The 26,397-nt window shown below is 48.5% G+C and overlaps 11 protein-coding genes across 11 annotated transcripts; 5 read left to right on the top strand and 6 right to left on the bottom strand.

Moving 5' to 3' along the window:
• Positions 1–833: 833 nt before the first annotated feature.
• On the bottom strand, positions 834–2,452 carry ASPBRDRAFT_156722 (sugar porter family MFS transporter; the record flags this gene model as incomplete). Its single annotated transcript, XM_067619408.1, has 1 exon — positions 834–2,452. The coding sequence occupies one exon, from the start codon at positions 2,450–2,452 to the stop codon at positions 881–883; it is 1,572 nt and encodes a 523-aa protein (XP_067477390.1). The 3' UTR covers positions 834–880.
• A 656-nt stretch (positions 2,453–3,108) lies between these two features.
• Positions 3,109–4,534, bottom strand: ASPBRDRAFT_76712 (putative tartrate dehydrogenase). The gene is made up of 3 exons (XM_067629328.1): positions 4,207–4,534; positions 3,769–4,157; positions 3,109–3,705 (listed from the first exon to the last, which is right to left on the bottom strand). Exons 1-3 carry the CDS (start codon positions 4,460–4,462, stop codon positions 3,256–3,258), a joined length of 1,095 nt encoding a protein of 364 aa, XP_067477389.1. The 5' UTR covers positions 4,463–4,534; the 3' UTR covers positions 3,109–3,255.
• A 1,142-nt stretch (positions 4,535–5,676) lies between these two features.
• On the top strand, positions 5,677–7,075 carry ASPBRDRAFT_130050 (tellurite-resistance/dicarboxylate transporter family protein; the record flags this gene model as incomplete). Its single annotated transcript, XM_067618194.1, has 2 exons — positions 5,677–5,732; positions 5,914–7,075. The coding sequence occupies 2 exons, from the start codon at positions 5,677–5,679 to the stop codon at positions 7,073–7,075; spliced, it is 1,218 nt and encodes a 405-aa protein (XP_067477388.1).
• Positions 7,076–7,470: 395 nt separating this feature from the next.
• Positions 7,471–8,651, bottom strand: ASPBRDRAFT_129873 (uncharacterized protein; the record flags this gene model as incomplete). Its single annotated transcript, XM_067618172.1, has 3 exons — positions 7,471–8,060; positions 8,151–8,213; positions 8,465–8,651. The coding sequence occupies 3 exons, from the start codon at positions 8,649–8,651 to the stop codon at positions 7,471–7,473; spliced, it is 840 nt and encodes a 279-aa protein (XP_067477387.1).
• A 306-nt stretch (positions 8,652–8,957) lies between these two features.
• On the top strand, positions 8,958–11,333 carry ASPBRDRAFT_651309 (CeGAL family transcription factor). Its single transcript, XM_067628512.1, has 2 exons — positions 8,958–9,006; positions 9,061–11,333. Exon 2 carries the CDS (start codon positions 9,187–9,189, stop codon positions 11,308–11,310), a length of 2,124 nt encoding a protein of 707 aa, XP_067477386.1. The 5' UTR covers positions 8,958–9,006; positions 9,061–9,186; the 3' UTR covers positions 11,311–11,333.
• Positions 11,334–11,355: 22 nt separating this feature from the next.
• Positions 11,356–12,282, bottom strand: ASPBRDRAFT_129955 (uncharacterized protein; the record flags this gene model as incomplete). The annotated part of the gene is made up of 1 exon (XM_067618180.1): positions 11,356–12,282. The coding sequence occupies one exon, from the start codon at positions 12,280–12,282 to the stop codon at positions 11,356–11,358; it is 927 nt and encodes a 308-aa protein (XP_067477385.1).
• A 519-nt stretch (positions 12,283–12,801) lies between these two features.
• Positions 12,802–15,062, bottom strand: ASPBRDRAFT_32011 (uncharacterized protein; the record flags this gene model as incomplete). The annotated part of the gene is made up of 6 exons (XM_067622969.1): positions 12,802–13,401; positions 13,523–13,777; positions 14,254–14,420; positions 14,472–14,561; positions 14,591–14,796; positions 14,956–15,062. 6 exons carry the CDS (start codon positions 15,060–15,062, stop codon positions 12,802–12,804), a joined length of 1,425 nt encoding a protein of 474 aa, XP_067477384.1.
• A 620-nt stretch (positions 15,063–15,682) lies between these two features.
• On the bottom strand, positions 15,683–18,318 carry ASPBRDRAFT_45449 (cytochrome P450). Its single transcript, XM_067625408.1, has 11 exons — positions 17,957–18,318; positions 17,729–17,860; positions 17,411–17,611; positions 17,278–17,347; positions 17,149–17,214; positions 17,025–17,088; positions 16,830–16,958; positions 16,561–16,760; positions 16,411–16,495; positions 16,176–16,345; positions 15,683–16,091 (listed from the first exon to the last, which is right to left on the bottom strand). Exons 1-11 carry the CDS (start codon positions 18,180–18,182, stop codon positions 15,917–15,919), a joined length of 1,518 nt encoding a protein of 505 aa, XP_067477383.1. The 5' UTR covers positions 18,183–18,318; the 3' UTR covers positions 15,683–15,916.
• A 560-nt stretch (positions 18,319–18,878) lies between these two features.
• ASPBRDRAFT_197833 (uncharacterized protein) lies at positions 18,879–20,135 on the top strand (the record flags this gene model as incomplete). The annotated part of the gene is made up of 3 exons (XM_067621142.1): positions 18,879–19,073; positions 19,128–19,162; positions 19,238–20,135. The coding sequence occupies 3 exons, from the start codon at positions 18,879–18,881 to the stop codon at positions 20,133–20,135; spliced, it is 1,128 nt and encodes a 375-aa protein (XP_067477382.1).
• A 2,243-nt stretch (positions 20,136–22,378) lies between these two features.
• Positions 22,379–24,429, top strand: ASPBRDRAFT_45447 (uncharacterized protein). The gene has a single exon (XM_067625407.1). It carries the CDS (start codon positions 22,407–22,409, stop codon positions 24,300–24,302), a length of 1,896 nt encoding a protein of 631 aa, XP_067477381.1. The 5' UTR covers positions 22,379–22,406; the 3' UTR covers positions 24,303–24,429.
• Positions 24,430–25,177: 748 nt separating this feature from the next.
• Positions 25,178–26,397, top strand: ASPBRDRAFT_156701 (SDR family oxidoreductase). Its single transcript, XM_067619407.1, has 4 exons — positions 25,178–25,590; positions 25,640–25,747; positions 25,803–25,959; positions 26,015–26,397. Exons 1-4 carry the CDS (start codon positions 25,283–25,285, stop codon positions 26,198–26,200), a joined length of 759 nt encoding a protein of 252 aa, XP_067477380.1. The 5' UTR covers positions 25,178–25,282; the 3' UTR covers positions 26,201–26,397.

The following is a 26,397-nucleotide window of genomic DNA, read 5'->3' as shown; positions in this document are numbered from 1 at the left end:
GTAGTAGTAGTTGCGTAGTAGTGTTTGATGACGTTTTGAAGAGCTCTTATTGGACTGGTGAAATCTATATTATCTACAATTCAAAAGAAGGGGTCTTCCTCCTCTAATTAGCGATCAATGTGATTTATATATATGATGATACAATATCGACTCGTATATGACATAGCCCGATTCTAGGAGCCGACATATCCTACATCTAGCAATCACTGAATCGGCTTCCAACAAGTCCGGAAGGACCGGGCATGAAACATGACATCTACAATGATAACATGAATCCATGGCCGGCATGACCATCGGGATGTGATATATTTGACCGCGACCGGCAGCCGGTTGCTTAGTCCGATGCCGTGAGACCCACAGTGACCCCCGACTTTCGCAAGATTACTTCCGACGTGGCCAATCATGTCCCGGCCCAGATATTGTTGAACCATGCCCCAGAAATTGCATCGGGGTAAGAAATTACCGATTATCGGACGATTTGCTGATTCAGGGCTTGGTAAACTGCCAGACCCGAGGCCGTGGCTTGGTTTACGGGATGTGTAGACGGGATCATCGGCGGAATTGTTTTCCTCCGGGCTTCCTGTCAACATCCCAAGAAATCTTGGTTTGATTTCCCTGGTCTATTTTTGCCCATCAAACCCTGTTCCAGCAGATTATTGGGATGTGACTCCTCTTGATCATGACAATTTTATTTACTAGGGCTAGATAACAAGCTTAGAGGCTACGATTCAGCTGGGAAAGCCCTCAGGTAGATACGACAAACACGGTGGTGACCTTGAACGCAAGCTTCATTTTCTCATTGTAGAAGATTTAGATAGTAAAATGATGTAATCCGACCAATTCACAAAATCAAGCAATATAACCCAACATAACATTCCAATCATGCATGTTCTCTCTGCTCAACCGAGCAATCATCCTTCTCCTTGTTATAGGCAACCAACTCGGCCGGGGTAATTTCTCCCTGAGGAAGATGACGCGCCATCGAGACAATCTGCCACGGCGACGACGCATCCCGGAAGACATGGTTGATCAACTCCAAGTTCCGGTTCATCGTCTCCGGGTAGAAGAAATAGACCAAGACCGGAATGCAGGCCGATAAGATGGCGTACATGATATAGTATCGGTAGCCGATCGTATCCAATGCGACCGGGGTGACCATGACAACGACAAAGTTCCACAACCAGTGGTTGGCAGTGGAGATAGCGGACATGGCGACTCGAAGGCGCTGAGGCGCCACTTCTGTGCAGTATAGAAAATTGCCGCCCAGGAAACCAATGGGGTAGAAGAGATTGAACATGAAAATGAACACTACTGATGCGATCGACGCCTGCCTGTTCTCGACTCCGAAGCTCGTGGTGATGGCCAATGCGGCCATGCAGAACGCCATTCCAGTCCCGCTGATGATAAATACCGCGCGGCGACCCAGTCGATCAATGGCGAAGAAGGAGATGAAGCAGCAGACGAACTTCCATGTCAGTGCCGATGCTGCCAGGATCTTGGACAGACTTGAGCTGAGACCGAGGTTTTCTTGGAAGATAGTGGATGCGTAGACAGAAATGAGGTTTCCACCACACATCTGTTGGAAGAATTGCAAGACGATGCAGAGACAGAAGCGATAGAACAAACGCTCGTCATCGTCTTTAGAGAACATCTCGCGGATCGCTCTTGACGACTGGGTGGTATTCTCGAATGATAGCTCGATGCCCGAGATTTCCGACTTGATGGCTTCATCCTCAGGGGACATGCCCTTGTAGGCGGCAAGACTCACGGAGGCCTCTTCGGCACGGTTGACTCTCACCAACCAACGCGGGGACTCGGGGAGTAAGAAGACCGCGACCAAGATCACCAGAGATGGGAGGAAGGACAGCGACAGCGGTCCACGCCATTGACCGGTATTCTCACCCGAAAGCCGACTGAAAGCAAAGTCGATCCAGTTGCACAGCGCGTATCCCAGACACATGAAGATACCATCGGCGATGACATGCTGCCCACGATGCTTGGCAGAAGAGCATTCAGATTGCCAAACGGGGACGGCGACACTGAACTGACCAGTTCCAATTCCCAGAATGATGCGACCGACGGTGAATTGAATCAACGAGTAGGCTGACACTTGCAGCAATTGACCAATGATAGTGAGGATAGAGCCGATAAAAATAGTCTTGCGGCGTCCAAGGCGATCTGAGATAACGGTGCATGACAGGGCACCTATCAGCGCACCGATTTGGAACGACGCAATGACGGCGCCCTTTCCCGTTGAATTCTTCGCTTCGAGAGCACCGGTCGTATTGATTGTATCGATCTGAGGAAAGACCTTCACCCAAGATTGGAGGGTAGCAAGGGGACCAGCCCCAGCCTGGTTGTAGCCGAAGATGATGAAAGCGGGAGCAACAATGAGGATAACCTGGGCCATGCGCAAAGCACGGCCAGTAAGGTGCAAAAGTTGTCGAGCCATTCTGAATGGAGTCTCAACGAAGAAGTATGGATAGGAATAATAATTAGCCAAGAGCAAAGTGGGCTGTTGGGGTGAACACCCATGTGCCCCTTATATAGGAACAACGAAAACTTCACCACCCCCGGACTGGTACAAAGATATCAACCCCGAAGCCTGCTGTCAATGGTCTGGGGACCCCGTAAAACTGGGGAAGCGCACAAGGATTTCCCCATGCATTGCGGGGAATGCTTGCCGTCTGATCAGATACGGCCTCATGATTGGTCCACATCACGACGATGGAGGTGGAAACCATTATCAGACCACATTGACCGGAGGTTGCTATGTCCGGCTGTGGTCATGACGCAGTTACTTCAATGTGCAGAATGATGCGTCATGGGTGCGCTGTTTTATGGTAATAGGTTTGCATAATACTCGTTCTCGAGTCGAGAAGAAGATTTGGGAACATTGACGATTACATCTGTGAGAATATAATTATATTCCTGTCCATACTGAGGGTATCCGGAGTACATTATTTTCTCTACTTCATCGTAGTACTTTTCGAATCTCCCACGAACTGCGTAACGCGAACAGTGGCAGGACCTGGGGCTGACCCCTCGGGGGGTCTCTAGATTATGGAGATGTTCAGAAAAACCAACAAAAAAGAGAGTATGAATAGTCCCCGCTAATATTTCGCTATCCCTCCAGGGGCCTAACTAATTTACTTCAAATTCATTCACAATCTGTAATTTGTAATCCATAAAATTCGCAAATCTATGTACAGCAAAAGGCCCTTTTGAGCCCATCATACAGTCATCCTATAATTCTTACTTGGAGCCCAGCTTCTTAATCTCGGCAACAACAGCATCGGTAACCTCCTTGGTGTTAGCCTTACCACCCAAATCACGAGTGAGAATGCCCTGCTCGCAAACATTCTCCACACAGGTGAGGAGCTTCTCGGAAGCCTCTTTCTCGCCCAGCCAAGCAAGCATCTCAGCTGCGGTCCAGAAAGTAGCAACCGGGTTCGAGATACCCATGCCGGTGATATCAAAAGCAGAGCCGTGGATCGGCTCGAACATGCTAGGGTACTCGCGGGTAGGGTCGAGGTTGGAGGTAGGAGCAATACCGATAGATCCAGCCAGCGCAGCAGCCAGGTCAGACAGGATATCAGCGTGCAGGTTGGTAGCAACGATAGTGTCAAGGCTCTTGGGGTTCAGAACCATGCGAGTGGTCATGGCATCAACCAGCATCTTGTCAACAGTGACGTCGGGGAAATCCTGATCGTTCCCATATCAGTACTGAAATTATAGAATGTCCGTTGAACAAGAGGAGTGACCTACCTTAGCCGTCGCCTTAGCAACCTCATCCCACAGAACCATTCCGTTGCGCTGAGCATTACTCTTGGTAACAACAGTCAAGAGCTTGCGAGGCCGCTTCTGAGCGGTCTCGAAGGCAAACCGCATGATACGCTCCACGGCGTGGCGGGTGAAGACAGCAACTTCGGTTGCTGACTCCCAAGGCTTGCCGGTGTGGGAACGGCCACCCTGGCCCGCATACTCGCCCTCGCTATTCTCGCGGATAATAACCCAGTCGAGATCCCCAATGTTGCAGTTGCGCAGGGGAGATTGGGTACCCCGGAATACGCGAGTGGGGCGGACATTGGCGTATTGTTGGAAGGGCTGGCAGATAGCCAGACGAAGTCCCCAGAGGGAGATGTGATCGGGAACATCTACAGCTGTTAGATAATATCTATTTTGAGCTGAAGTTAATGTACTTACCAGGAGCGCCAACAGCGCCGAAGAAGATAGCGTCGTGCTTCTTCAATTCGTCGAGTCCTCCATCGGGAATGTATTTGCCGGTCTTCTTGTATGTCTCCGAGCTCCAGTCATAGTGCTTGAAGTCAAGCTTGAAAGTCTGGAGGGTATCGGTCAAAGCGTTCAAGGCGGTGATACCGGCCTCGATAACCTCGGGACCAATGCCATCCGCGGGGATAGAAGCAATGCTGTATGTCCTGCGAGTGACTGAGGGAGACATTGTGAATCAGGCGTGTGAAGTGTAGAGTTGGAGTGATTTGAGATTGATGGAGGGGTAGATGGAGGGGTAGCGTTAGTGCTTCCTCGGTTTTAAGCAGTTGGTGCCAATGCGTGGACTGGTCTTCTTTAGTGATGACGCTTGACGCTGTGGCCAATGAGGTATTTGCGCCGGAGATGTTCAAGTCCGTGGATGACCGGCTGAGAGAAGTGAGGCGTCGGAGCATTTCTTCTCCGGCAAATTGCCGATTCCAAGGCCCAGCCAGAGAAGATCACTGGGTCAGATCATAATAGCGCACCTTCAAGCAAGAATATCGCACATGCAAGTTTCATGGGGAGGAAAACGAAGGTGGCAGATGATGGTTCACCTCTCATTGTTATGGTGGGCTGACTAAGCCAAGCTTTTATTGACATGCGTAGATATGTAGAGGGAAAATGACCCCAATCGACCCCTTATTATTATTCAAAATCATCATTAGACTATATAAAACTCGGTGGTATATCTGGACAGCGAAAGCATTTCTTATGTTTCAATATGTTTGCTGTTGTATAATTCTTGGAGACTGCATACAGCGGAGAGATAGTAGTCATGGTAGCAATTTAAGATCAGATATCATGCGATTGTCAATAACCAGAAGATGACTGGTTGAAGTAAACGAATAAACAATACCTTATATCCAATCAACAGCTACAATGAGAAAGGGGAGATCAATCTTAAGTCTATCTGGCTCTAATGCCTTGGCATCCAACTCAATCGACGGGGCTCTCATATCGCAGCCTTCTCCGGGCTAAATGAGAGAATGCTATCTCTGTATGCCATATGAAAGATCTTATCTTCTATTTGTTGCTAGTTCATCAGTTAGTACCGGTTCCTAACTACTTGCAAACTTCGTTTCCCGGTGTAGGTATCAATCTACACGATGACTTCATTCGACCTTCTTCCAAGGTTCGCGAGCCCTCCGTGCATTGCCGGTACGTGAGAGCGGCATTTTTCTGACCTTATGTTTCTCTGACACTGCCGATTTAACATTACCTCTTTCCAAGGAGGAGGGTGAAGTCAAGGACCAATCCAGACATCGGTTACTCAAGGCCAAAGTTGAACAGAACAATCAAATGTGCGAGTAAAAGGAACACCAGAAGAATAGCTCTTCGACAAATGCCCATTGAATCGGTTGTATATGAGACTCATATCATCCCGGATAGTCGGCATTTCGTCTTATGTGTATCTATGGGGCCCCAGAACCCCTGGGCTCCACTATCTTCTCCATCCGGAGGTCAGGAAACCTGGCCTACCCATGGCCTCACTTCCCTTATTTGCCTCAATTCTTCCTACAAAATTTCCCTTTCATCCTTCATTCCCATCTATTATCATCTTGTTTGATCAAGCACTCTGCTTTTGTGTTTTAAAATGTCTTCACAAGAGAAAACCATGCATTCTATGCCCTTTGTTGACAGAATTTGTCGGGTTTCCTGGGGGTGGTTTTCCGTCTCGATGAGCACTGGGAGCATTGGTACCCTACTTTACAACACTCCTCACAAGTTTCCTGGTCTTATGGTTATTGGGAAAATATTCTTCATCCTCGACATTGCCACTTATTTGTCCATTTGGGCCTCCCTCATCACCCGATTTACCCGAAACCGACACGCCTTCAGAAACACCTTCAGCGACCCTGAAGAAGCCTACCTCATTCCCACCGCCGCTCTGGGCTTCGCTACTATACTATTTGGGATCGAATGCTATGGCGTCCCTGCCTGTGGTGACTGGCTGAAATATGCTCAACTGGTTCTATTCTGGGTCTATACAGCCGTGGCAATCTCTCTAGCTGTTGGCCTTAACTGGCATCTTTATCGCACCCGCATGGCTTCTCGACAACCTTTCTGGCTCGTTCGCCTCCTTCCGTCTTTTCCAGCCATGCTTGGTGGTACTACAGCCTCCCTACTCGCCGGAGCCCAGCCTAGTCACTTTGCCATTCCCATCCTCATTGCGGGAACATGCTTGCAGGGCTTCGGCTTCTTGATCTCCTTATTCATATTGGGTGAATATTTCTACGGCCTCCACCACTATGGTCTACCACCTATGCGCCGCAGACCGCAGATGTTCATCGCTATCGGGCCACCGGCGTTCACCGCAGTTGCGCTAATGGGCATGGCTGAAATTGCAACAGAAAAATTTCCTGCCCATTATATCCCTCTGGCCACTCACGTTAACACCGCAGAGGTTCTACTCATCGTTGCTATATTTTTGTCCATTTTCATGTGGATTTTCTCCTTCTTTCTCTGGATGATCGGCTGGCTTAGCATATTCGCTGCGTATCATGATTGGAAGTTTGATATCACTTGGTGGGCGACTGTCTTCCCCAACACTGGATTTGCGTTGGCAACGATCAAGATCGGAGACTTGGTTGACTCGAAGCCTATCCAGTGGGTTGGCAGCGCAGCTACTATCATTCAGGTCACTCTATGGTTAGGTTGCTTTTGCCTCCATATCTGGGCGTACTTTACACGCCGGACGTTATGGCCGGGCATGGATGAGGGATTCGAGGCAAAGGGACACATTGAAGAGAGGTTAGATATGGAGGGAGAGGTCGTGTCTTCCAAGCATTCAGTTTCGTCATGATTAGTATAATAGGATGTATATAAGACTTTTTCCAGAAAGATGGCTATCACATAGAGAACCGCTGCAGCTCCATAAAAAATTTCTGAACCAACTTTTGATAGTAAATCGTTCTTGGCTTGTGGGTTTGAAAATTGCTTTTCATCAATTAGAGTGCGCTTGGTCTCCACCAAATCCGTGGCTAGAAGCTTGGCATGGTTTTGAGTTTAGGTAACTGTACAGAATGTGCTGATGCAACCATGCTAGCTGCAAGTTTTCAATACGCAGAATTTTATCGTTCATTGCGTAAGATACACCTTTCTGGTGTGGCATATCGCAAGTATACTGCTACGCTAGTATATATAATTGGCACGAACCCCAGCACAACTTTTGATTTCATTTTGCTGTATTTTCTTGTGTCAAAAGTATATGCTTGGCTTGCTTTTAGACAGCTCATCTGCCATCGTGGATTGATCATTTTCTTTCCCACTATCCCCCATCGCCGCAGCATTATTGAACTCCGGAAACGGATGGACTATAGCCTCAGTTGGCCCCGGAGCTGGATCTCTGGGATATACCGGCGAAGATACCATCCCGGGGGGCTGGAGGTAGACGTTATAGGGACTACTGTCCATGTGGACATCTTCTCCTGGGTGCCACGCAAAGCTAGCCGGTGCTGGTGCTTCTATCTCGCCTTGAGGGCTGCGACTATGAACAGTGGTAGCCGCAGGCGACGCTGAAACAACATGGCTCATCCCAGGCTCATCAGCGACTGCTACGCTTTGCGACTGGGTGAGGGTAAATTGATCGCTCATGGATGCCTTCCAGTGGTATACGTCAGACCAATCTCGAAGTGGTAGGCGTGTCCATTCGTCCATCCGTGCAGCTTTCGGCTTTTGTAACATATCCGGCTTCGTAGTGGCTTGGAGCAGAGTATTTGCTGGACCCATTGAGCTCAATGTCATGAGTGCACCATAAAGGGCCGACTCGGTCTCTGCAAGTCTCTGCTCTAATTGGTTCAGATATCCGAGAGGTAGACCTCTATTAAAGATATTTATTAACTGTGGAGAGCGAGTCTCTGAGAAAGTGATGGCCATACCTCTTGCCGCTTTCAGGGTATTTGCATTTCGATGACTCGTTGGAGCATTGGGAGCAAAAAGGGCTGCAGGGGGATGTCAGAGACCAACAAAGTCCGACGCTTGTGGTGGGATATCATCTTTCTAGGTTCACCATACAGTCTGCGATCGCACTATGCAGGATTAGCGCCGCAGGAAGGATCAACGGAAGTGTAACTCACCTTGCATTTACGCTGTCTGCATGGTTCGCAGGAGATTGGACTTAGAGCATCATCATTATCGTCTAGAACTGGGTCAGTTATTCAACTGTGAATCCGCAAATGCGACGATGCTACACGTACCTGGCATATCGGTACTGGATGCCCGTTTAGATCGTTGGCGTCCCATTTCTCACCGCCCGTGTCCAACCCACTTGATATGAAAATAGAATATCTCCGGGGAACAGTCGAGTGCAGTCGAGTTTGCCAAGTATCTTTCCCCGCCGATCGAAACGGTTTGATGTACCTGCGGGCGCACCACGCCATCCGGAGAAAGAAATCTCCGACAGTCTCTGTCTCGTGATTAAGGTTCAACTGCCGAAACGTGATATGGCTTTGCACCTGCAGTCGCCACTTTTGAGACTGTTGAATTGCCGAGCAGGGAAACCTGTGAGGCTAAAGTCTCGCTTCAATTCGCGTTATCTAGACGACGCCTTGGAGGTGTGAGAGCCTTAACAGAGCGTGTGATGGGGGTCCATATGAACAGGTCACGTGACAAGACCCGACAACCCGTAGAACAACTGCATTCATTCTACGAGTCTGAAATACTTATCTGTAGATAGAATAAAACTATTTCGATTTATTCATGAAATTTGCGAATGATTGTTCCAGCAAAATACTGGTTGAGGGCAATACATATCGACCAAACCTACATAGTAACTAACTAGTTAACTAGGAACCGGTCAGGTGCACCAGCAATGACTAAGCGAATCTAAGCCTGTCCGCAACAACGCGATAACCTCACATCAAACAGCGCGGGGGAAACTCAGTTTAAGGAATGTGAAGAAGGAGATGTGCTGACATGGTGTCCCCATCTTCATTCGGCTCCCGCCCGGAGGAAAATGAAACCGACTGGCATGCCGCCCCTCGTGCTCTGAAGAGACGAAAACGAGCCTCCACGGCGGGTGCATCAAGACCTTCGCCCCGTGAGATAGGGGTGATGAGGGAATCCCAAAATGATGGACCGGCGACATTCCTTGGAAGTTCCAGTGGCATTCACTTCGTTCGTCAAGTTTACAACGCCTTTGCTCGTCGGTCCGCTGAGTTGCAACGAGCTCGGAATAGAACTTCAGTGCCCGGTGAAGATGATCGGTTGCAGCGGGATTCCAGCGACTTCACCTCCCGCAGCACAGACGAGCTGTGGTCGAGGGAGGAGTTGAACTTCGAAACAACCCCGTCGTTTTCGTTCGATGATTTAGCCAGGTGGACTCGCCGCTATTTTGAGAACTGGCACCCTATCTTTCCCTTCCTCCATGCTCCGACAGTTCTCAAGTCCTTGGAAACGGTTGCAAACCAAGGTATACCAGCAGTCAGCCGACTAGACATGATTATCATCCGCTCCCTCATTTCAATATCTCTCGCCGATAACCGCCAAGCAGAAGGCTCAGGTGTAAACAGCGACCCCGTGCCGGCCACCCTAGTATTCCAGTCTGTACACCACATCATACAAGACATCCAGAGTCTCCTCATGGAGCCAACCACGATACCACTACTACAAGCGACGTTTTGTGCACAGCTTACACTGACGTCTCTGTTACGCCTAAATGCCGCTTCTCGGGTTGGCGGTGTCATTACGCGCACTGCATATCATCTAGGATTGCATCGGTGTCCGGCTCGCTTCTCATGCTTCAGCAGTCAAGAGAAAGACATCCGAAATCGATTATTCTGGTCTATATACACCCTGGAACGATATTTATCACAGGCCCTCGGCATCCCGCTTAGCATTCGAGATGATGACATTGACGTCTGCTATCCGGGCGAAGAAAGGCACTCAAGTGTCACTACGTTACCACAAGGCCATGTCGATCATCGCCTACGATTGCTTTGCCACCTTGCCAAATTTGCCCGAATACGCGGTCTGATCATTGAGCTGCGCAACAAGTCCGTCTTGCATAGCCATGCCAGTCCCGTCGAGGCGTCGTATGTCAATGGCGAGCTGTCTCAGTGGTGGAATGAAGTGTACGACGATGTTTACCCTACGGAGGACGATGAAGGTCCGGAAGCAATACAAGACTCACCACTAGCCCCATATCATCGATTGCTTCTCATTGTTCTGAGACACGAGGCGGTCATCTCCATGAACCGACCGCTGCTTACCGCTGAGAAGCCCAATCAGGACCAGGATTACAAAAATGCGTTACAAACATGTATTGAATCGTCACGATCTGTCCTTGCAGCACTAAAGAAATACATGTCCTTTCCTTCTCAAGCACCGATGACCTGGCCCTCCTTTACGTGGACAACGTGGATGGCTTGTCTTATCTTGATGTATGCGTCATGGGAAGGCGAGCTACCAGTCAATACCGCCTTGAAATATGGTCGGATGGGGACCTCTGTCTTACAAAACCTTGCGTTGCGTGGAAGCAGCTGGCCTGAAACATGCATTGAGGGGATCAAAGGCATGGTATCTGCGTTATCAATGAACCAATCTGGTCGCGATCATGAAAACGCTGCAGGGGTCTTGTTCGACGGGAATGCCCCACAGCCCGGCCATTTAGATACTAGAGGAGCCATGAGACCGGAATTCCAGCACCGAAGCCACCCATCTGCTTCGATAGGCATGAACTCCTCGTTTCCCAACACCCACAGAATCGGGCCTACGACGTACCATGGTCTGTCGCCTTCCATGAGTCCGCGACAATATGAACCATTGACAAACCCTGCCCCTCACGATGTCAACCCAGCCGAACCTGCGACCCCTTGTAATCCAAGTACTATGATGGATATGAATTCAAATGACGGATCTCACTTGAACGCACAAACATCAGCCGGTCTCATATTCGGCAACATGGCGAACAGCAACGCCGTACTCAAACCGGGACTTGGACAGGATCCTCTTTCCTTCACCGATCCATCTTACCTTCTCATGAACGATCTATGGAGCGTGGCAGATGGTCCTTGGATAATTCACGGAAACATGTTATAAATGGCTCCGTATCGTACATAATCCAACCCTTGTACTTGTATAGCGTTAAACAAGACGAACTGCCACAACCTTCCTTTGCGGGTCCAAAACCACGGATAATTGCCCTTTTCCATCCTGACCAGAGAAAAATCCACTCCGTAGTTGATCAAGATACAGCTCGTAAGCAGGCATATACCCCTTCACAAACCTCACCACTTCCTCATCAGACATAGCCCCTTTCTTCTTCTCTCGCAGAGCATGTTCTTGTTGAAGGCGCCACTCATACACATTAACCAAGTCATCTGTATCAAGGTGGACGAGAAAGTCAAAATTCTGCGGTCCCATAAATAACTCGCAGTATTTCCGGAGATTCTCATTAACCTCTAGCAAATGCTCCAATTCATGCTCTCCCAGCGTCTGTTTCAAGCTAGCTGCGGAGGACTCTTTTGCGTGCTTCCAGCGACGCGCGATTTCGTCTTCCGGCAGTGGTTGGAACCCAACACACCAGCCTTCGAAAATGATAATGTCGATGGTTACAACTGCTCGGATGCGACGCCATGTGTTTTGAGGTGCTCGGCCGCCCTCTCCTTTGAAGAGGCTCTTATCGAATGATGGGATGACTTTCTCCGACGGCTTCGATAAACTGTCGAAGAAATCGACTGCAAGCGCGATATCATGCGTGCCGGGTTGTCCTCGTGTTCGGAGTAGTCTGTTCGAGAAGTTGTTGTCTCGTACTTGGATAAGCTCGTCGTGGTCGAGGTAGAGGTCATCGAGGGATATGTTGATGGTATTGTAGTGGTATTCGTCATTCAGAGTTTGTACGAGCGCATCGGTCCATGTTGACTTGCCGCTTCCTTGGAGGCCTGTCAGGCCCAGGATGAATGGGCGCTTCTTCAATGCGGATGATTGGGCTTCGACATGGGTTTTGATTCGGGGTAGGACATTGCTGAGGACATTGTGGATGTCCTGGGCGGGGATTTTTGGTTTGGTCATGGTGGGTTGGAAGTTGGAGTTAAGAGTCGGAGGTTTGTGGTAGAGAGACAGGAAACGTGATCGATGTTGATTACACTAAATTTAGGTGCATCTTGCACTGCTTTTACTTTGGTCTAAATCCGAGATACTTTTGTTGCCAAGCATTCCATTCGGAGGAGTGGAGGTCCTTCGCCCGGAGATGTTCTTATCCACGGTTGCGTCGGAGGAAGAAACCTCCGGCTGCTTGCCATCTCAACTGAAACTGCACGAACATGACATAGACTCCCTGGTTTAAGATAGGCTTGTTCTATGGAGCATTACTCAAGATAGAACTGTTTTTGATAATCTGGCTTTTCACCACCACAACAACCCAATGCATTTGCCACAGCTTTCTCATCTAGCAAACAGGTCTGGCTATATTCTTTGCTTCACAGAATCTCCACCGGATCCTTTAGTAACGATCCTCCCGAGAACTTGAGATAAGAGACAGTATATGAAATAGCAAGGATATCATATAGGACTTCACCCATCTACAAGCTGTCAATCTCCTTGTCTAATGTACGTGCCAGTAGCTCCTGGAGGCGCTCGGTATTCCCCTGTTGCTCCAGTCCGGGTATCGGCGGCGAGTGACGAGGCCACAGCATCGCTCACACCTAAGAAGATCACAGGGTCAATTGTGCATGCTTCAGCCTCTTCCACGGTGACATGGCCTATCCTCGCAGAGGTCAGCGACTGTCCCTCGCGCAGATTCAGCCCTTCGGTGTCGGGGTGCACCTCTTCGACCACATCATCGACATGTAGGATCGGCTCCGTTGCAGGAGCGTCCTGTGGTCTGTTGGAATGTCGCTCGATATTAGCCAGCATCCGCCAGCACCACCCCAGCAGTTTCCACGCATGGATGACGTCCATGATATTGACCACCTCGGGGTTCTGCGTCAGGTTCGAGCTTCGGAAGATAGCCGGACAGTCCCGCATCAAACGGAAGGCATACCACAGCGTGCACCCGGCACTCAGAGTGTCATCGGTCATCTGAGGGGTATCAAGGGACGGTTGGAGCGTGGATCGAATGAGCATAGTGCGCATCTGCAGGTCACCCACCAGGTTGGCGAACATCCCCATCTTAACTGGACGGCCTCCAATCTCCGCGGTTCAGAGTCATGGAATACTCTATCAGCTCTGCTCTCGCAATCTCCCACTCTTTCTTGACTCTAGTTAGCTTATATCATCAAACCGGGGCTGACACGAGTGAGTTCGAACAAACCTTATCCATCAGGAAGGACAACTGCTCGGAATTCCGTTTGAAATCCCCGCCATAGCCATGTGTCAAAATGCTGATCATCACTTTTTTCAACTCTCGGTAACAAAACATGGCGGAAAATAGCTCAGTCTCATCACTCAGCTGGTTGCGGATGGCCTGTGTTGTCAGATACCTCACTGAACGAAATTTGGCATTCTCCGCCATCTGAACTTTCACGTTCAGGGGGCCGAAGGAAGCAAACGCTTGTAGTTTCTTCATCTAGTTGCCGTTAGTGAGAGTTATGGAACAAATGTGAAGGTTTCTTGCCAAATAATCAAGGTCATTATAGGCGGAGAGCTCGCCCCTGAGGCAGGGGCGTGTATAGCCCAGCCTGTTTATGCGAATACATTCAACCCTATAATGTGTTGGTAGGTATTCCGATACTGAATCTAATTAGTATACCATCTAGACTGTTTAAAATTCGGGGTTATGCTGCATATTAGAAACACCCAAGCAATATTAGATATTGAATACTGCCAATAATTCTGAGCGTCATGGGCTGATCTAAATTGATCCAGTACTATGTCGCCTGTGAGGCGTAGAAGAGGCCAATTATTAGACCACTTTCAGTTGGAGGATAATATCCTTGTCGGGAAGAATTGTAGTCGCCTTGAATATACCGCTCTGGGGCCGTTTCCCATTGCCTCGACCGCAATGTCCCAGTTTGCGGATGTTAGTATCTTGCCTTAGAAGACCAGATCCCTCAATGCCAAGACAGGATTGCTAATTGCGCTATAGTAGTCGCTATACGAGATGGCATCGGGCTGTTTGTCGCAGACTGTCCGCACCCACACCGGGGTAATTGCGTCTGTTTTTGGCTGTGATGCCGGGAACTTCCCGCCTATGCCAGAATTGGGAACATCTATATGTTTGTTTAGCTCTGCATATTGCTAAGCAAAGGTACCACACATACACATTGTAAGAATTCTTGAGAAGCTTCCATTGTAACCCAACGATGCAGTTGTGCCATTGCGATCAATTTCTTCGGCAGTGCTTAAAAGTTCTGATTTATCCGATAACCACATCGCAAACCAAGGAAGGATATTAATATTTTGGGGTCCACGACCAGCTTGCGTGACCTCAGTGATTCAATAATGTCAAATCGTAATTTGGGAGGCTCAGGATCGTTGTGCTCCATTGATGGCCCAGCAGACGAAGACAGAGTGGATTGCCACAGGCCACCCCTAGAGCAGGCTAGACCAACTGGCCCATAGTTTTGCGGCTTTGCCAAACCGAGCCTAGAGACGGTAGAAGGCGCTCACAATGGCGGCGGCAAGAAGAAGACGATTGTCACTTGTTTGTCGTAGTGCCTAGATCATTTGCAACGGCCAGGAGAACTACCTACAGCTTGCAGGGGTGGCGCTGGCTGGAGCACCCACGACTCGTGAAGCACCTACCGGGCACCATGCAAAAAGTTCATAGGGGTCGTCGCAGTGATGTATTTTATCAGATCCGCATGTGTTTCAGACCCACCGGATTTGATAATTTTAGAAAGCCACACCATCGGAGAAGTATGGGTCTAATTCTGTCAAGGATCAATGTATGTACATGACAGACGGTAGGTTGAAGCCCTGATAACCCCCCTCGTTGACCCATTCAGGAGGCAATTGGGGGTAAGAAATAGAAGGATATGATAAATGAATATATAGATAGATAAATCGGGAAGAGTGTCAGAGTCAAATTTGCTATCGCCTTTCTTTGCTTTTATATTGCTCTCTATGAAGGATTGAATTGCGTGCTGGGAATACTGCTGCTTATTTCAGTGAAGCGTTTGCATACGCAGTCACTCTATAATTATGTAGTTACTCAAAAATCAAGAAAGATGAAAGCCCTCCGAATTGAATAAGCGATCCGTAGGGCTTCACTTTGGGACATGGAACACTTGTACTCCGTGTGCTTATAGAAACGTGAAATGCTTGCACTCGACGCCAAACAGGCCGTCCCGGCATGCGCAATAAGCCATTGTCGGGTAATTTCATGAGGAGGCCTTCCAACCAGCGAGCGTGTATAAGTGCGTTCAGACTAATTGGACAGATTCTGGGCATACTTGCAAGCATCCTATTGATCGGACATTTCACATCGCCCTTGCTATGTGTTGGACTTAGTATCATTCATTTTTTCTTACGGCCAAAATGTGCAATTGCATTCAAATCGACAGGAATGCTGTCACCGTCAGATGAGGATGAGGACCAATCATGTGACAGTTAGGGTCAAATAGCTAGAGTATCTGGCGACAGGTAAGCCACACGAAGGGCTATCATTGACCGATCCTAATTACATAGTACTGAAGTTCCTGTCACGGAAAACACATCAAAGGAGGTCGAAATGGCTCCTGTGGTAAAGCATAGTTCCAATACTTTAAGACGGGCTCTGAACCAGTGCCTTAACCCCTCCAGTCACCTTTTCGGGTAAAGCAAAAACATATCCACGAACCATCGTTACAGTGCTTTCGTCTGTATCATAAAGCTCCAGTTTCAGTGCGCCTGGTCTATACAACTCGAACACAATATGGCATAGAGCCATCCATGCAAGACTTTTTTTCGAATCGAGTCATATCAGCAAAAATTCGCTCTTTGGAAGTCCGTACAGACGGCCAGGGTACGGGATGAAAACTCACTGCTTCCCAAGACAATCCCTCGATCCTCGACCGAAGGGGACCATGTATTCAGTTGTTCGCGGGTCGTGGCTCTCTTCAGTGTGGAGCCAACGCTCGGGCTTGAATTTTTCTGGCTCGGGAAACACTTCTGGATCCATGTGCATCCAGTAAGAGGACATCCCGACTGGGGTCTATATCATTGTGAGCGATTCCACCGCAAATAGAGGTCAGCGTGATTTGTGCTTCGGGTACTAACCCCCTTTGGAACGGTCCATCCTTCCACGACAAACTCATTTTCGGGAAATACACGAGTTATCCGTTTCATAATGCCTGTAACAAGTCTGCAGACTTGGTCAGCCATCCGGTGACATGACAACAACCACTCCCTGTGGCCTACTATACGTACCGTAAGCTCTCTTTAACACAAGCATACAGATATGGAAGCTTTTCAAGCTCTTTCCACGTCACTTCAGGCGCTTGATCCTGGGCCAGAAAATTGCTGATCTCGTTCTGCAGTGTTTGCCGTTTCTTGTCATCTAGCGCAAGGTTCACAATAATGGTCTGTAGACAATTGGTAATAGGGTATATGCCGCCTTCTTGGATGAGCTAAATTTGGCAGTCATCAAGTCAGCTCCACACTCAATAGCTAAGAAGCACAGATTAGAAGACACAAACCTGTCCACCCATATCATATATATCATTTCCAAACTGCCGCTTGGTCGCCTCTGCCCGGTCGGACTTGTCGAAATTTGCTGTTTGGTTGGGACGCAGCACATTCTCGAAGCTCTGATGATATTGAGATTCCTTTTTATGCTGTTGTTAGGCGGATATGGACAGTATTGTTGAAAAGGCTTCGAGTGTGATGCATACCCTGTGTCCCATTTTTGTCGATGCTTGTTTCTGAAGGAATCGTAAGATCCGCATCAATGGACTCCTAGCAATATATGATAAGAGACGCGCCCCAACACTTGAAGGGAGGGGATTGGCTACATACCTTGCTAGCTTTGGAACCATAGCCAGTAAGGGAACGGTAACTATACCCTGAAATTTGGCTTTGAACCTGAAGAGATAGGGGAATGTCAGCCAAGCACACTGCATCCGGGGGTAGTCCTCAATGACTGACCAGGCAGCGTTGAACTCTGGGTGTGAGAGATATTGGGTAGGTTCTTCGCACACCGTTGCTGAGACGAGGTCTGTTTGCTTTGGTGCTTAGTACCAGCTTTTCTCAATTATCAATTTTCAGAGGGCTAACCTACCCACAACTAGTGATAGCAGAGCGTAACTCAGATTAACCGGCTTCCCAGTATCCTTGAACTCGCCTAATCGTGAGGTGAACCTCTTGATACAGTTGACGACTTGCGGTTCGGCGGCCATCATAGACGCTCTTGAAAAATATTTATCTATGGGCGCTCGTACCAAGCGATGGACATTGTGTGTCTTGATGATTTCTGTAAAGTCTGTCGAGCCTCAACGATGCAAGTTAGCCCATTCTCGTCCATGCAGTGGTAAAGGTAGTATTCGTAGGTCGTCAAAGAAAGAAAACGAAAGGCAGAAGTACGCGAAGAAGAACAGACCTTCGTAAGGAGTTCCTCGGTAAGACGCTGGGTACAAATCGGTCTTCCGAGCTCCGCCCATGACAAACAACTGTTTGTGATACGACGGGTCCGAGATGTGAAGTTCGTCCGGAGATACTTGGATAATAGGGCCTGTATATATCCATTAAAAGTAAGCATTTTATGATATGACTGCTTCCAGATTATGTTCCGGAGATGTTCAATTCATGTATGGGCTTGGAAACATACCGTAGCATTGGTGCATCTCATGGATTTTCCGATAGTACTGGCCTGGCTTAACCCAGTCATAGTAGAATTCATACAAGTATGTAGTCTTGGCCAGAGGCGAACCCGGGAAACGACTTAGCGGACTCAGCCAGAGACGATACATTACAAGCATGGTGAAGTAGACCACCAAGCTCGTCGTAAGGTAGATAGCAATTTCAGCCCACGTAAGGCCGCTTAGAAGGGCCATGATGCTTGCTGAATGCATGACAGGTGATCGGTATAGCAGACTTCGGTCGTTTGCCTAGTAACACAAAGGATATGAAGACTGGTAGAATCAGAGGTACTATCCTAATGCGACAAATATGAACACACGAGCATCATAGGTGTGCTTCTCCAGCTTAAATACCGTTGATGCCCTGTACAACCTGCTAGCTGGACTCTAGAAGCAATGGTTCAAGGTTATGATGATGCAAGCCCCTGGACTTCTGCGATTCCATGACTCTATACTGTCTAGTACATTTCAATCATGACGCTGTCATAGACATCATACAGATAGCATTTTATGGTAAACCTTCACTGTTGCATAGAGTTCTCAATGTAACACAGACCTCGGGTAGTTCTAGTCGGGCATTATATTTAGGTTTGTGGCTTACACCCAGTACCATAGATATTGATTGGAACCATTATGGCACGACTTGCTTATACTCCATTCTCACTAGATCCGCTCTCCAAGATAAAATGCCCCGCGGCCAATACAGTGTCATAGTGGTATCCGACGGTGTCATTTCAGGCAACGGTTACGCTTTGTTTGCTTGAGTGCATCAATAGTGGGTTGAGGAGTCCTGAATTATTCGAAGTATAAATATACAATAGATTGACTACCTCCTATACTTTTCAGCAAATCTGTTTTCGATCGTATCCATACTATAGTATCTAAAGCAAAATGGCACCGGATACTCATTACCATGATAAATATGATGCCGCCTTCACACAACAGCTGCATGGTACCTCAGGCAAAGCTGAAGGAATCTTAGCCATGCGGAAGGACTTTCGAACTCATCGGGTGGTGCTACAAGAGTACTTCAGGTATTTCGCAAAAAGCATTATTGAAGGAGGAGATAAACAAGCCCAAGAAAAGGTGAAGTCTCTCGTATCCAGGATGGGATTCCGCCGGGCTAACGATTGGCTGCAGAAACGACAATCAGAGTACGCAACCATGGTCAAGCTGTACGTTCTAGCCCAAGCTCACCTTCACAGATCCGTAATCTTCTTCTTTGCTGTCGTAATATTAATATCTTCTAGTTTCTACCACCTTGCGACCGACTTCTACGAGTTTGGCTGGTGCAAATCTTTGCACTTTTGCCGCTTCAGCCACGACGAGGCTTTTCTTCAGGCCATCGCCCGACATGAGCACTACCTCGCCTATAGTATCGGTATCAAGGAGGGCATGTCTGTCCTGGACGTTGGATGTGGCCTCGGTGGCCCGGCACGGGAGATTGCCCAATTCACGAACGCACACATAACCGGCCTCAACAACAATGACTATCAGATTGAAAAGGCAAGGAGGTACACCATGCAATCGGGACTTCAAGACAAGGTGTCCTATCACAGGGGTAATTTCCTTCAAATGGATTTTGAAGAGGCAACCTTTGACGCGGCGTATGCGATCGAGGCGACGCTGCATGCCCCAACCCTTGAGCAAGTGTACAGTGAAATTTACCGCGTTCTCAAGCCCGGAGGGGTTTTCGGGGTGTACGAATGGCTTCTCACTGAGAAGTACGATGAGGAGAATGCTGAGCATCGACGGCTTGCTTTGGGAATCCGGCAAGGGAACGGAATTCCCAAGTTGTTCACGGTTTCCCAGGGCCTTGCCGCTATGAAAGCCGCGGGATTTGAGCTTGTGCACCATGAGGATCTTGCACACCGCCCTTGCACAGCACCGTGGTATTACCCACTGGATATCACCCTCTGGAATGCTCGTCGCTATGGAGATCTGATTTCCTACGCGCTGATGAGTAAGTGGGGACGAATTGCGTCGCATTATCTGACGATGGGCTTGGAGGCCATTCGGGTTGTCCCCAAGGGAACTACTGCAGTGGGAAATAGTTTGGATCTCGGCGGGGATTGTCTGGTGGAGGCAGGGAAGCAGGATATCATTACCCCCATGTATCTCATGTTAGGACGGAAGCCGGCTGTTTGAACGAAAACCTCCGGATTTTGCACCGTCGCCACCTAGATCACATCCCATAGATTCCGTTCTCTCGTGGGTATTGTTAGCTAATACAATGTATTCGGTGATGAGGATTCTAGATGGTGAACCAAATGAGATGTGGGTGATTGTGCAAGCTGTCAGTTTATAATAGTAACCTCTCTGTGTAACATAGACACTATGACGTGCTACATGACAGTCTGGTTTCCATGGCCTTGGGGAAGGTTATTCAGGCCCAAACCTAACATTGGGCGGTCCAACCAGTCGGGTTCGGATGTGGCTGGCTGGTTGATGAGCTGAACGCGTTGATCAGGAATGCTTAGCAATAAATATCCGCGGAGTCTCTTCCGTGCCTGGAACGCTCATTTGTCGACTGGGACGGCTGTTGGTTACATTGACACACGGTGAGACATTCAATCAAGCTTCTGACTCGAGTCAAATAAACTTGAATAAACTCGGGTTGAGGAATGAAGAATGAAGCGCAGCCTACCACGAGCTGGACGCTTCCGTCGACTCAGCAGCTTGGTAAATGCTGAACGGAGCCTGATACCGGAACAGTATGATGCAGTTTGAGCTTCAGTAGAGCGTTCTCTCAAGACTAGGACATGGGGGCTCCACCCTGGAGACTAGATTTGGTTTTGTTTCGATTTTCTGCCCATCGAGACGTATTTCTGCAAATTTTAGCACATTGTAGTCAGGTTCATTTGTTCCTACCATATGTTGAACCATTCTGAAAAAAATAGGTCAACGACATAGCGCTTCAGCAGGGTCACCTAATGTCCAGGGTTATATGGCCCATGCTCCAATGTGACCTAATCCTGTTACTTACTGGAATGGGTACCTAAGTGCCCCTGCACCATCGAACCGAGGCTGGCTGGACAGTGGCTGGGACCGTCGAACCTGCGCCCGGATCGTAACCATCTGCTCGCTCGGACATGACACTACTACAGTATATCTTGGCTGCTTCCCAAGATCTTCATTGTGAGTGAAGGACTAGTGCTTCACTTACTCGAGTAGACAAATTTAGTCTTCTCTTCAATATTACAATATGCAAAGGTCGTAGTAATTATTGGCCAGTGAATTCAGACATAAATACATTGAGTAGCGAAGTACTACTAGGTATTACAGTTAACTGGAGCTTTTGGGTACTAGTAGTATTCTCATATAGCAGATAGAACGTCTATCATATCTTATGCACTAATTCAGTGACTAGCCAGCAGACCGAGATAATAACTTTGTCAGATGATCCCCACCTTCCTACCTAGTATGGTTCAACCATCATGTATGGTAAGTATCTGGACCTCCACGAGGGCCTCTTCTCTACAACAATCATGACCATCGATTACCACGCTCTACGTAAGCTGCTACAAATATCGCAGTTATTTGGAGGGCAGCGGATGAGGTATGTCAAAACAAAGAATCATACAACGCATAGCTTGCATAATGATATCAGGCTAGTGATCGGGATATATATATATATATATCTCGCTTTGACAAAAGCATCTTCTTTATAGTATCACATGGGTGTCTAACCACCCAAAGGGATCTATACCCCTTTTATCGACACGTGATCGAATCTCGTTCTCCTCTGCATCCAACCATAGTAAACGGGTATAGAGTTGGAGGGATTCTGAACGTCGAATACTTAGTTTCGATATACCAATCTCATTCTATAATTACAAGATTGCTCCTCTGATATAATCACTGTCACCTTGGAAACAGCCTAGGAAAGTTGACAATAATCTTTGCTCTCACCCACCTTCACTCCAAATATATATAATCGTGACAGGCCACACAAACCGAACTATACTACTAGAAGAAAAAGGGATGTCAGTATGAGAGAGATGAGACCACCAGAGATGCCAGGCAGATGACTGCACTGACTATCTCTTCGCATCATACCCCGATTGAATATTGAGGCAGTTTGTTCAAACTTCTAGACAAATAATAATTAGACTCCAGTGCGGAGTATGCGGAGATGGCTCCAGATGGTCTGTGCATACGCGTATCCCGCAGATGATCTTAAATTAATCCAAGGCAATAGGCATCAACTTCAAAGCACCACTTTTGACTGGTCCATCGACCCACAAGCCGACGATCGACAGCAACTTGGCCTGTGCATACGCGTATGGCAAAGTCGGCCCGACTTCTGACATTTCTGGATTTTCTTGCATCTGCGATCGTACCTGAATATATATAAGGCTGAGTCTACGCTGTTGAGAATATGTTGTGTCTACATGCTCATATCCCCCTTCTGCAACCATGCTTCTCTCCTTCTTTGGAGAGGTCTTCCCTCTTTCGCTGGGGATAGTATCGTCCATCCTATCCGCCGCAGTAGCCGAAAATACCCCTAAGCCCGAGCCAATTGAAGTGGTCCAACTGTCCTTACCCCCGGTCGTGCCAACTGACCATGCCGGTGCTTGTACTCGCCAAGTAAACCCTCACGGTACAGGATGCATGGGGAAGACATCCCTCATGCAAGGCGGCAACTTCTCCCCAGACGGAAATCATGTCTTGGTCAGTCTCAATTTCACCGGTGCACCAGCTGCACCCGACCCAGCAAGCATCTACACGGGAGTCCAGTTGATCCTGGTCAGCACGAATGGAACCAACTTCTCAACTGGCGATCCATGGAAGTGTGTGACCTGTGGTGTACCGGAGGAGAACAAAGTGGGCAGTACGTCCTTGAGCGATTACCCTCAGACTTTCGCGGATGGTCGACGCGCAATGGCTGGAACCAACATCATCGAATGCCGAGCGGGCCAATTGGCAAGTGATGAGTGCACACCAGACCAGATCTATATCTATCCAATTCGACTGAGCAACAAGGCCGATGATTCAGGGTCGGGAGCCAGCATCCGTGAGCTGCGCTTGCACCCGGATAATGTCCACCTGGGTTTCAACTCATACAGTACCACATCATCCGGCCAGCTGAGCGAAAACGGCTACTTTGGTCGATTGCAATTCACCGAGTCTCCCACAACGGGCTCTCCCCGCAGTGCTCGATATGACCTTGTGAACGTGACTGTTCTCGTTTCCCCGAACGGACCACAACCATACAGCGTCACGGGCGATCGGCTTTACATCAACCGGGAAGCAATAACGGTTGGAGAGTTTCGAGGATTCACCGGCCGTGGAAATGAGGTCCTTTATGTCGGGAGTTCCTGGGAATCATGCAATATTGATCTATTCGCTGCCGACCTAACTACTGGTCGCGTTCGGCGTGTCACCACGCACCCTGGCTATGTGGACCCAGTCGGTGATTCTCCAGATGGCCGGTGGCAAGTCATCCTGGATACGCGTGGCACTGACCGCATGGAGTTTCTTTCGGCAATGCGTGGAGTTCCTCCAGTGGTAGATCTGCTGACCGTCACCACGGTCGCTTCGGTGCGTAACAATGGGGATCGACGATTCTTCCAACCCTGGCTGTTGGACGCTCAGGGGGACCATGATCCCAATTACTACGGCCAACAAGTCAATGCCGGTGGCAACGGGCAGCCCGGTAGCATCAATGACCCCAATTGGAATGCCGGGGCGGATCCTCGGTGGTCTCCAGATGGCACGAGGATCATGTACTGGCAGAAGATGGTCCTACCTCCTGCTTGCGGTGGTACCAACCCGCTACCATGTCCCAACTCGACTGAGCAGGGTGGCCGAACCACGCGTCTGATGATGGCGCGACTCACCAGTCGACAGCCTTACAAGATTGACCCCGTGCCTCCAGTTCCCGATGAAGTGCCATGGGGACTGCCATATATCCCTGGCAACACCAGTATTCCTGATGTCTTGGATGTGCCGCAGGGCAACTTTACGCTCCAGGGACTAGACTCGGGACTGGCCCATGTTGTCCTCCAAAAGAGCAAGGCCACTTCGGCTCTGAACTTCGTTTCGGTCACTTACCATAACTACTCTGACGATGGCCTTCATTACATCCACGGATATGAGTCGGTGGCCGCCACTTCGTTGACCTATACATCTACCCGCCTGGACTGGTATTCGAACCTCACTGGCACCGGAGTTTCGTCTAGTACGAAGATAACCAGTCCTGATGGATTCCATGTCGTCGATGATGCCATGACCAATATTTTCATAGCCAATGGCACTCTGGTCACTACTGTCGATGGGGTAGTATACAAGCAGCCTGTGAATGAGGGATAAATGGTTATGTATCATGTCTCGCAGTATCTGATTGAGGTTGTTTTACCTGTATTGTGATTCGCCTGTACATAGCAGGCAGTGCCCAGAGCCTACCCTAGTTAGTAATACATAAATTCTGCCTACGGACTCATCTTGACAAGATTGGTTTGACATCGAGTCTCTCAAGTCCAATGGGATGCGGTAGTCCTGAATTTATTAGACCGACCGACGGGAAAGGAGACCTGAGCGACAATGAAGATGACTATCCTGATTGAAGGTAAGTAGTACTATCTTGTAGCCCTTCGGAGATGTGTGACGTGACCCCCTTGTGCCAGAGGCACAACAACGAGGTATAATTAACACAGAGCCGCATACGCCCTTCTTGTGTGTTAACAGAAATGAATTGTTAGGCGATGCGGCAGCAGAACAAGACTGAACCTGTCAAATCTCTTCCTGAAAGGCTAAATCGAAAAAGTTCTGCTGGGTAAAGTGTTGCATCCAGTCGAACTTGAGGAAAACCTCACGATCGGAGCCAGTCATCGTCCATGCAGGGATTCAGGTTTTGATTTGTATAGAAATAGACTGCCATTGAAGCAGAAAGGACGAGGTGTAATGAATAACCTACGGTCAATAATGAGTCTAAATTTCAACTGTACGAATATGGGCTGATGAACTGCGTGGATGATTTGTAAGAAGCTTATATGACAAATCCAAGGGTTCGGCACTGAATCCAACAGCCCCCACTAATAATGACGTTAACGAAGGATTCCACAATGCCATTCTTTACCCTTGTTGTAAGACACAACTATATCTCTCGTCGAACAGCTTCGTTGGCTATCCATTGGCATTGATTTCAAAGCATCTCACGGTGGGTACCTTTACAAAGGGTCTCCACAGTCAACATATAAAGTCGAGTATCAGGTACCAGAAGAAGATACACAACCTTGAACAAAGGCAAGAAACCTCCATTCAACTCTGATTGTTTATATCGTCCCTTCACCATGGCATCCTACCTGATCACAGGCGCCTCCCGTGGCATTAGTCTAGCTATGGCTCGTACTCTTGCCTCCAAGCCCGCCAGCGAAGTCTCTATCATCTTTGCCGCGGCACGTACCCAAACCGATGATCTGAAGCGACTGGTTACGCAGTCCTCTGGCCGCATCCATACGGTCCCCATGGATGTTGAAAGCAACGACAGTATACAGACCGCAGCTGCAACCGTTGAAAAGTTGCTATCGGGAAAGGGTCTCGACGTTCTAATCAACAATGCAGGGGTGATGCCTTCTACTAAAGATGGCATAGAAAATATGTTAGTCCTAACTTTCGTGTCCAGACGATAATGTATTAACGCTCGATAGGGATAATCTGGACTCCGTTTTCCGTACAAACGTCAGCAGTGCTCATATGGTGACAAGTGCCTTCTTGTCACTGTTGAAGAAGGGAGACCATAAGAAAGTGATCAATGTGTATGTCGTTTCCCCCTCAACTGACAACAAGAATTATCAGACTAACACCATTCAGCTCGACCACGCTCGGCTCCATCACGATGGCACCCAGATTCGCGCTATTCCCAGTGCCAGCTTACAAAGTGAGCAAGGCAGCACTGAATATGCTCACTGTGCAATATGCGCAGTCTTTTGCGGATCAAGGATTCACATTTCTGGCAATCTCTCCGGGCGTAGGTTCCCTCTTAATCAATCTCGAAGCTTCGATGAAACTGACCTCTTCGACAGTGGGTGAAGACGGATCTTGGGGGAGACAGAGCCGATATAACAGCCGAACAGAGTGTGCAAGGTCTATTGGATATCATACTTCCTGCAACACCAGCAGATAACGGAAAGTTCTTCAATATTCGCGTTCCAGGGTGGGAGAAGGCAGAGGGATTGAACCAATACGATGGCGCAGAGGTGCCCTGGTAGGCCACGTCGAATGGTTCTCCTGGGATCCCTTATATATTGCTGATTGACATGCTTGCGGTCGCACGGCACGGACACTCCTACAAAAAATACAGAGACAACAGTATCATGTAGTGGCATCGCATTACATTATTTCTTATTGTACTACTATCATAGCGACCATTTGAAGGAAACCAAGATGGTTCTCAATCAGCAAGCTG

The sequence above is a fragment of the Aspergillus brasiliensis genome (assembly GCF_001889945.1).
Source record: "Aspergillus brasiliensis CBS 101740 unplaced genomic scaffold ASPBRscaffold_9, whole genome shotgun sequence".
Lineage (NCBI taxonomy): Eukaryota > Fungi > Ascomycota > Eurotiomycetes > Eurotiales > Aspergillaceae > Aspergillus > Aspergillus brasiliensis.
The sequence above is the reverse complement of the archived record's forward strand: the minus strand, read 5'-3'. Positions and strand labels throughout refer to the sequence as shown.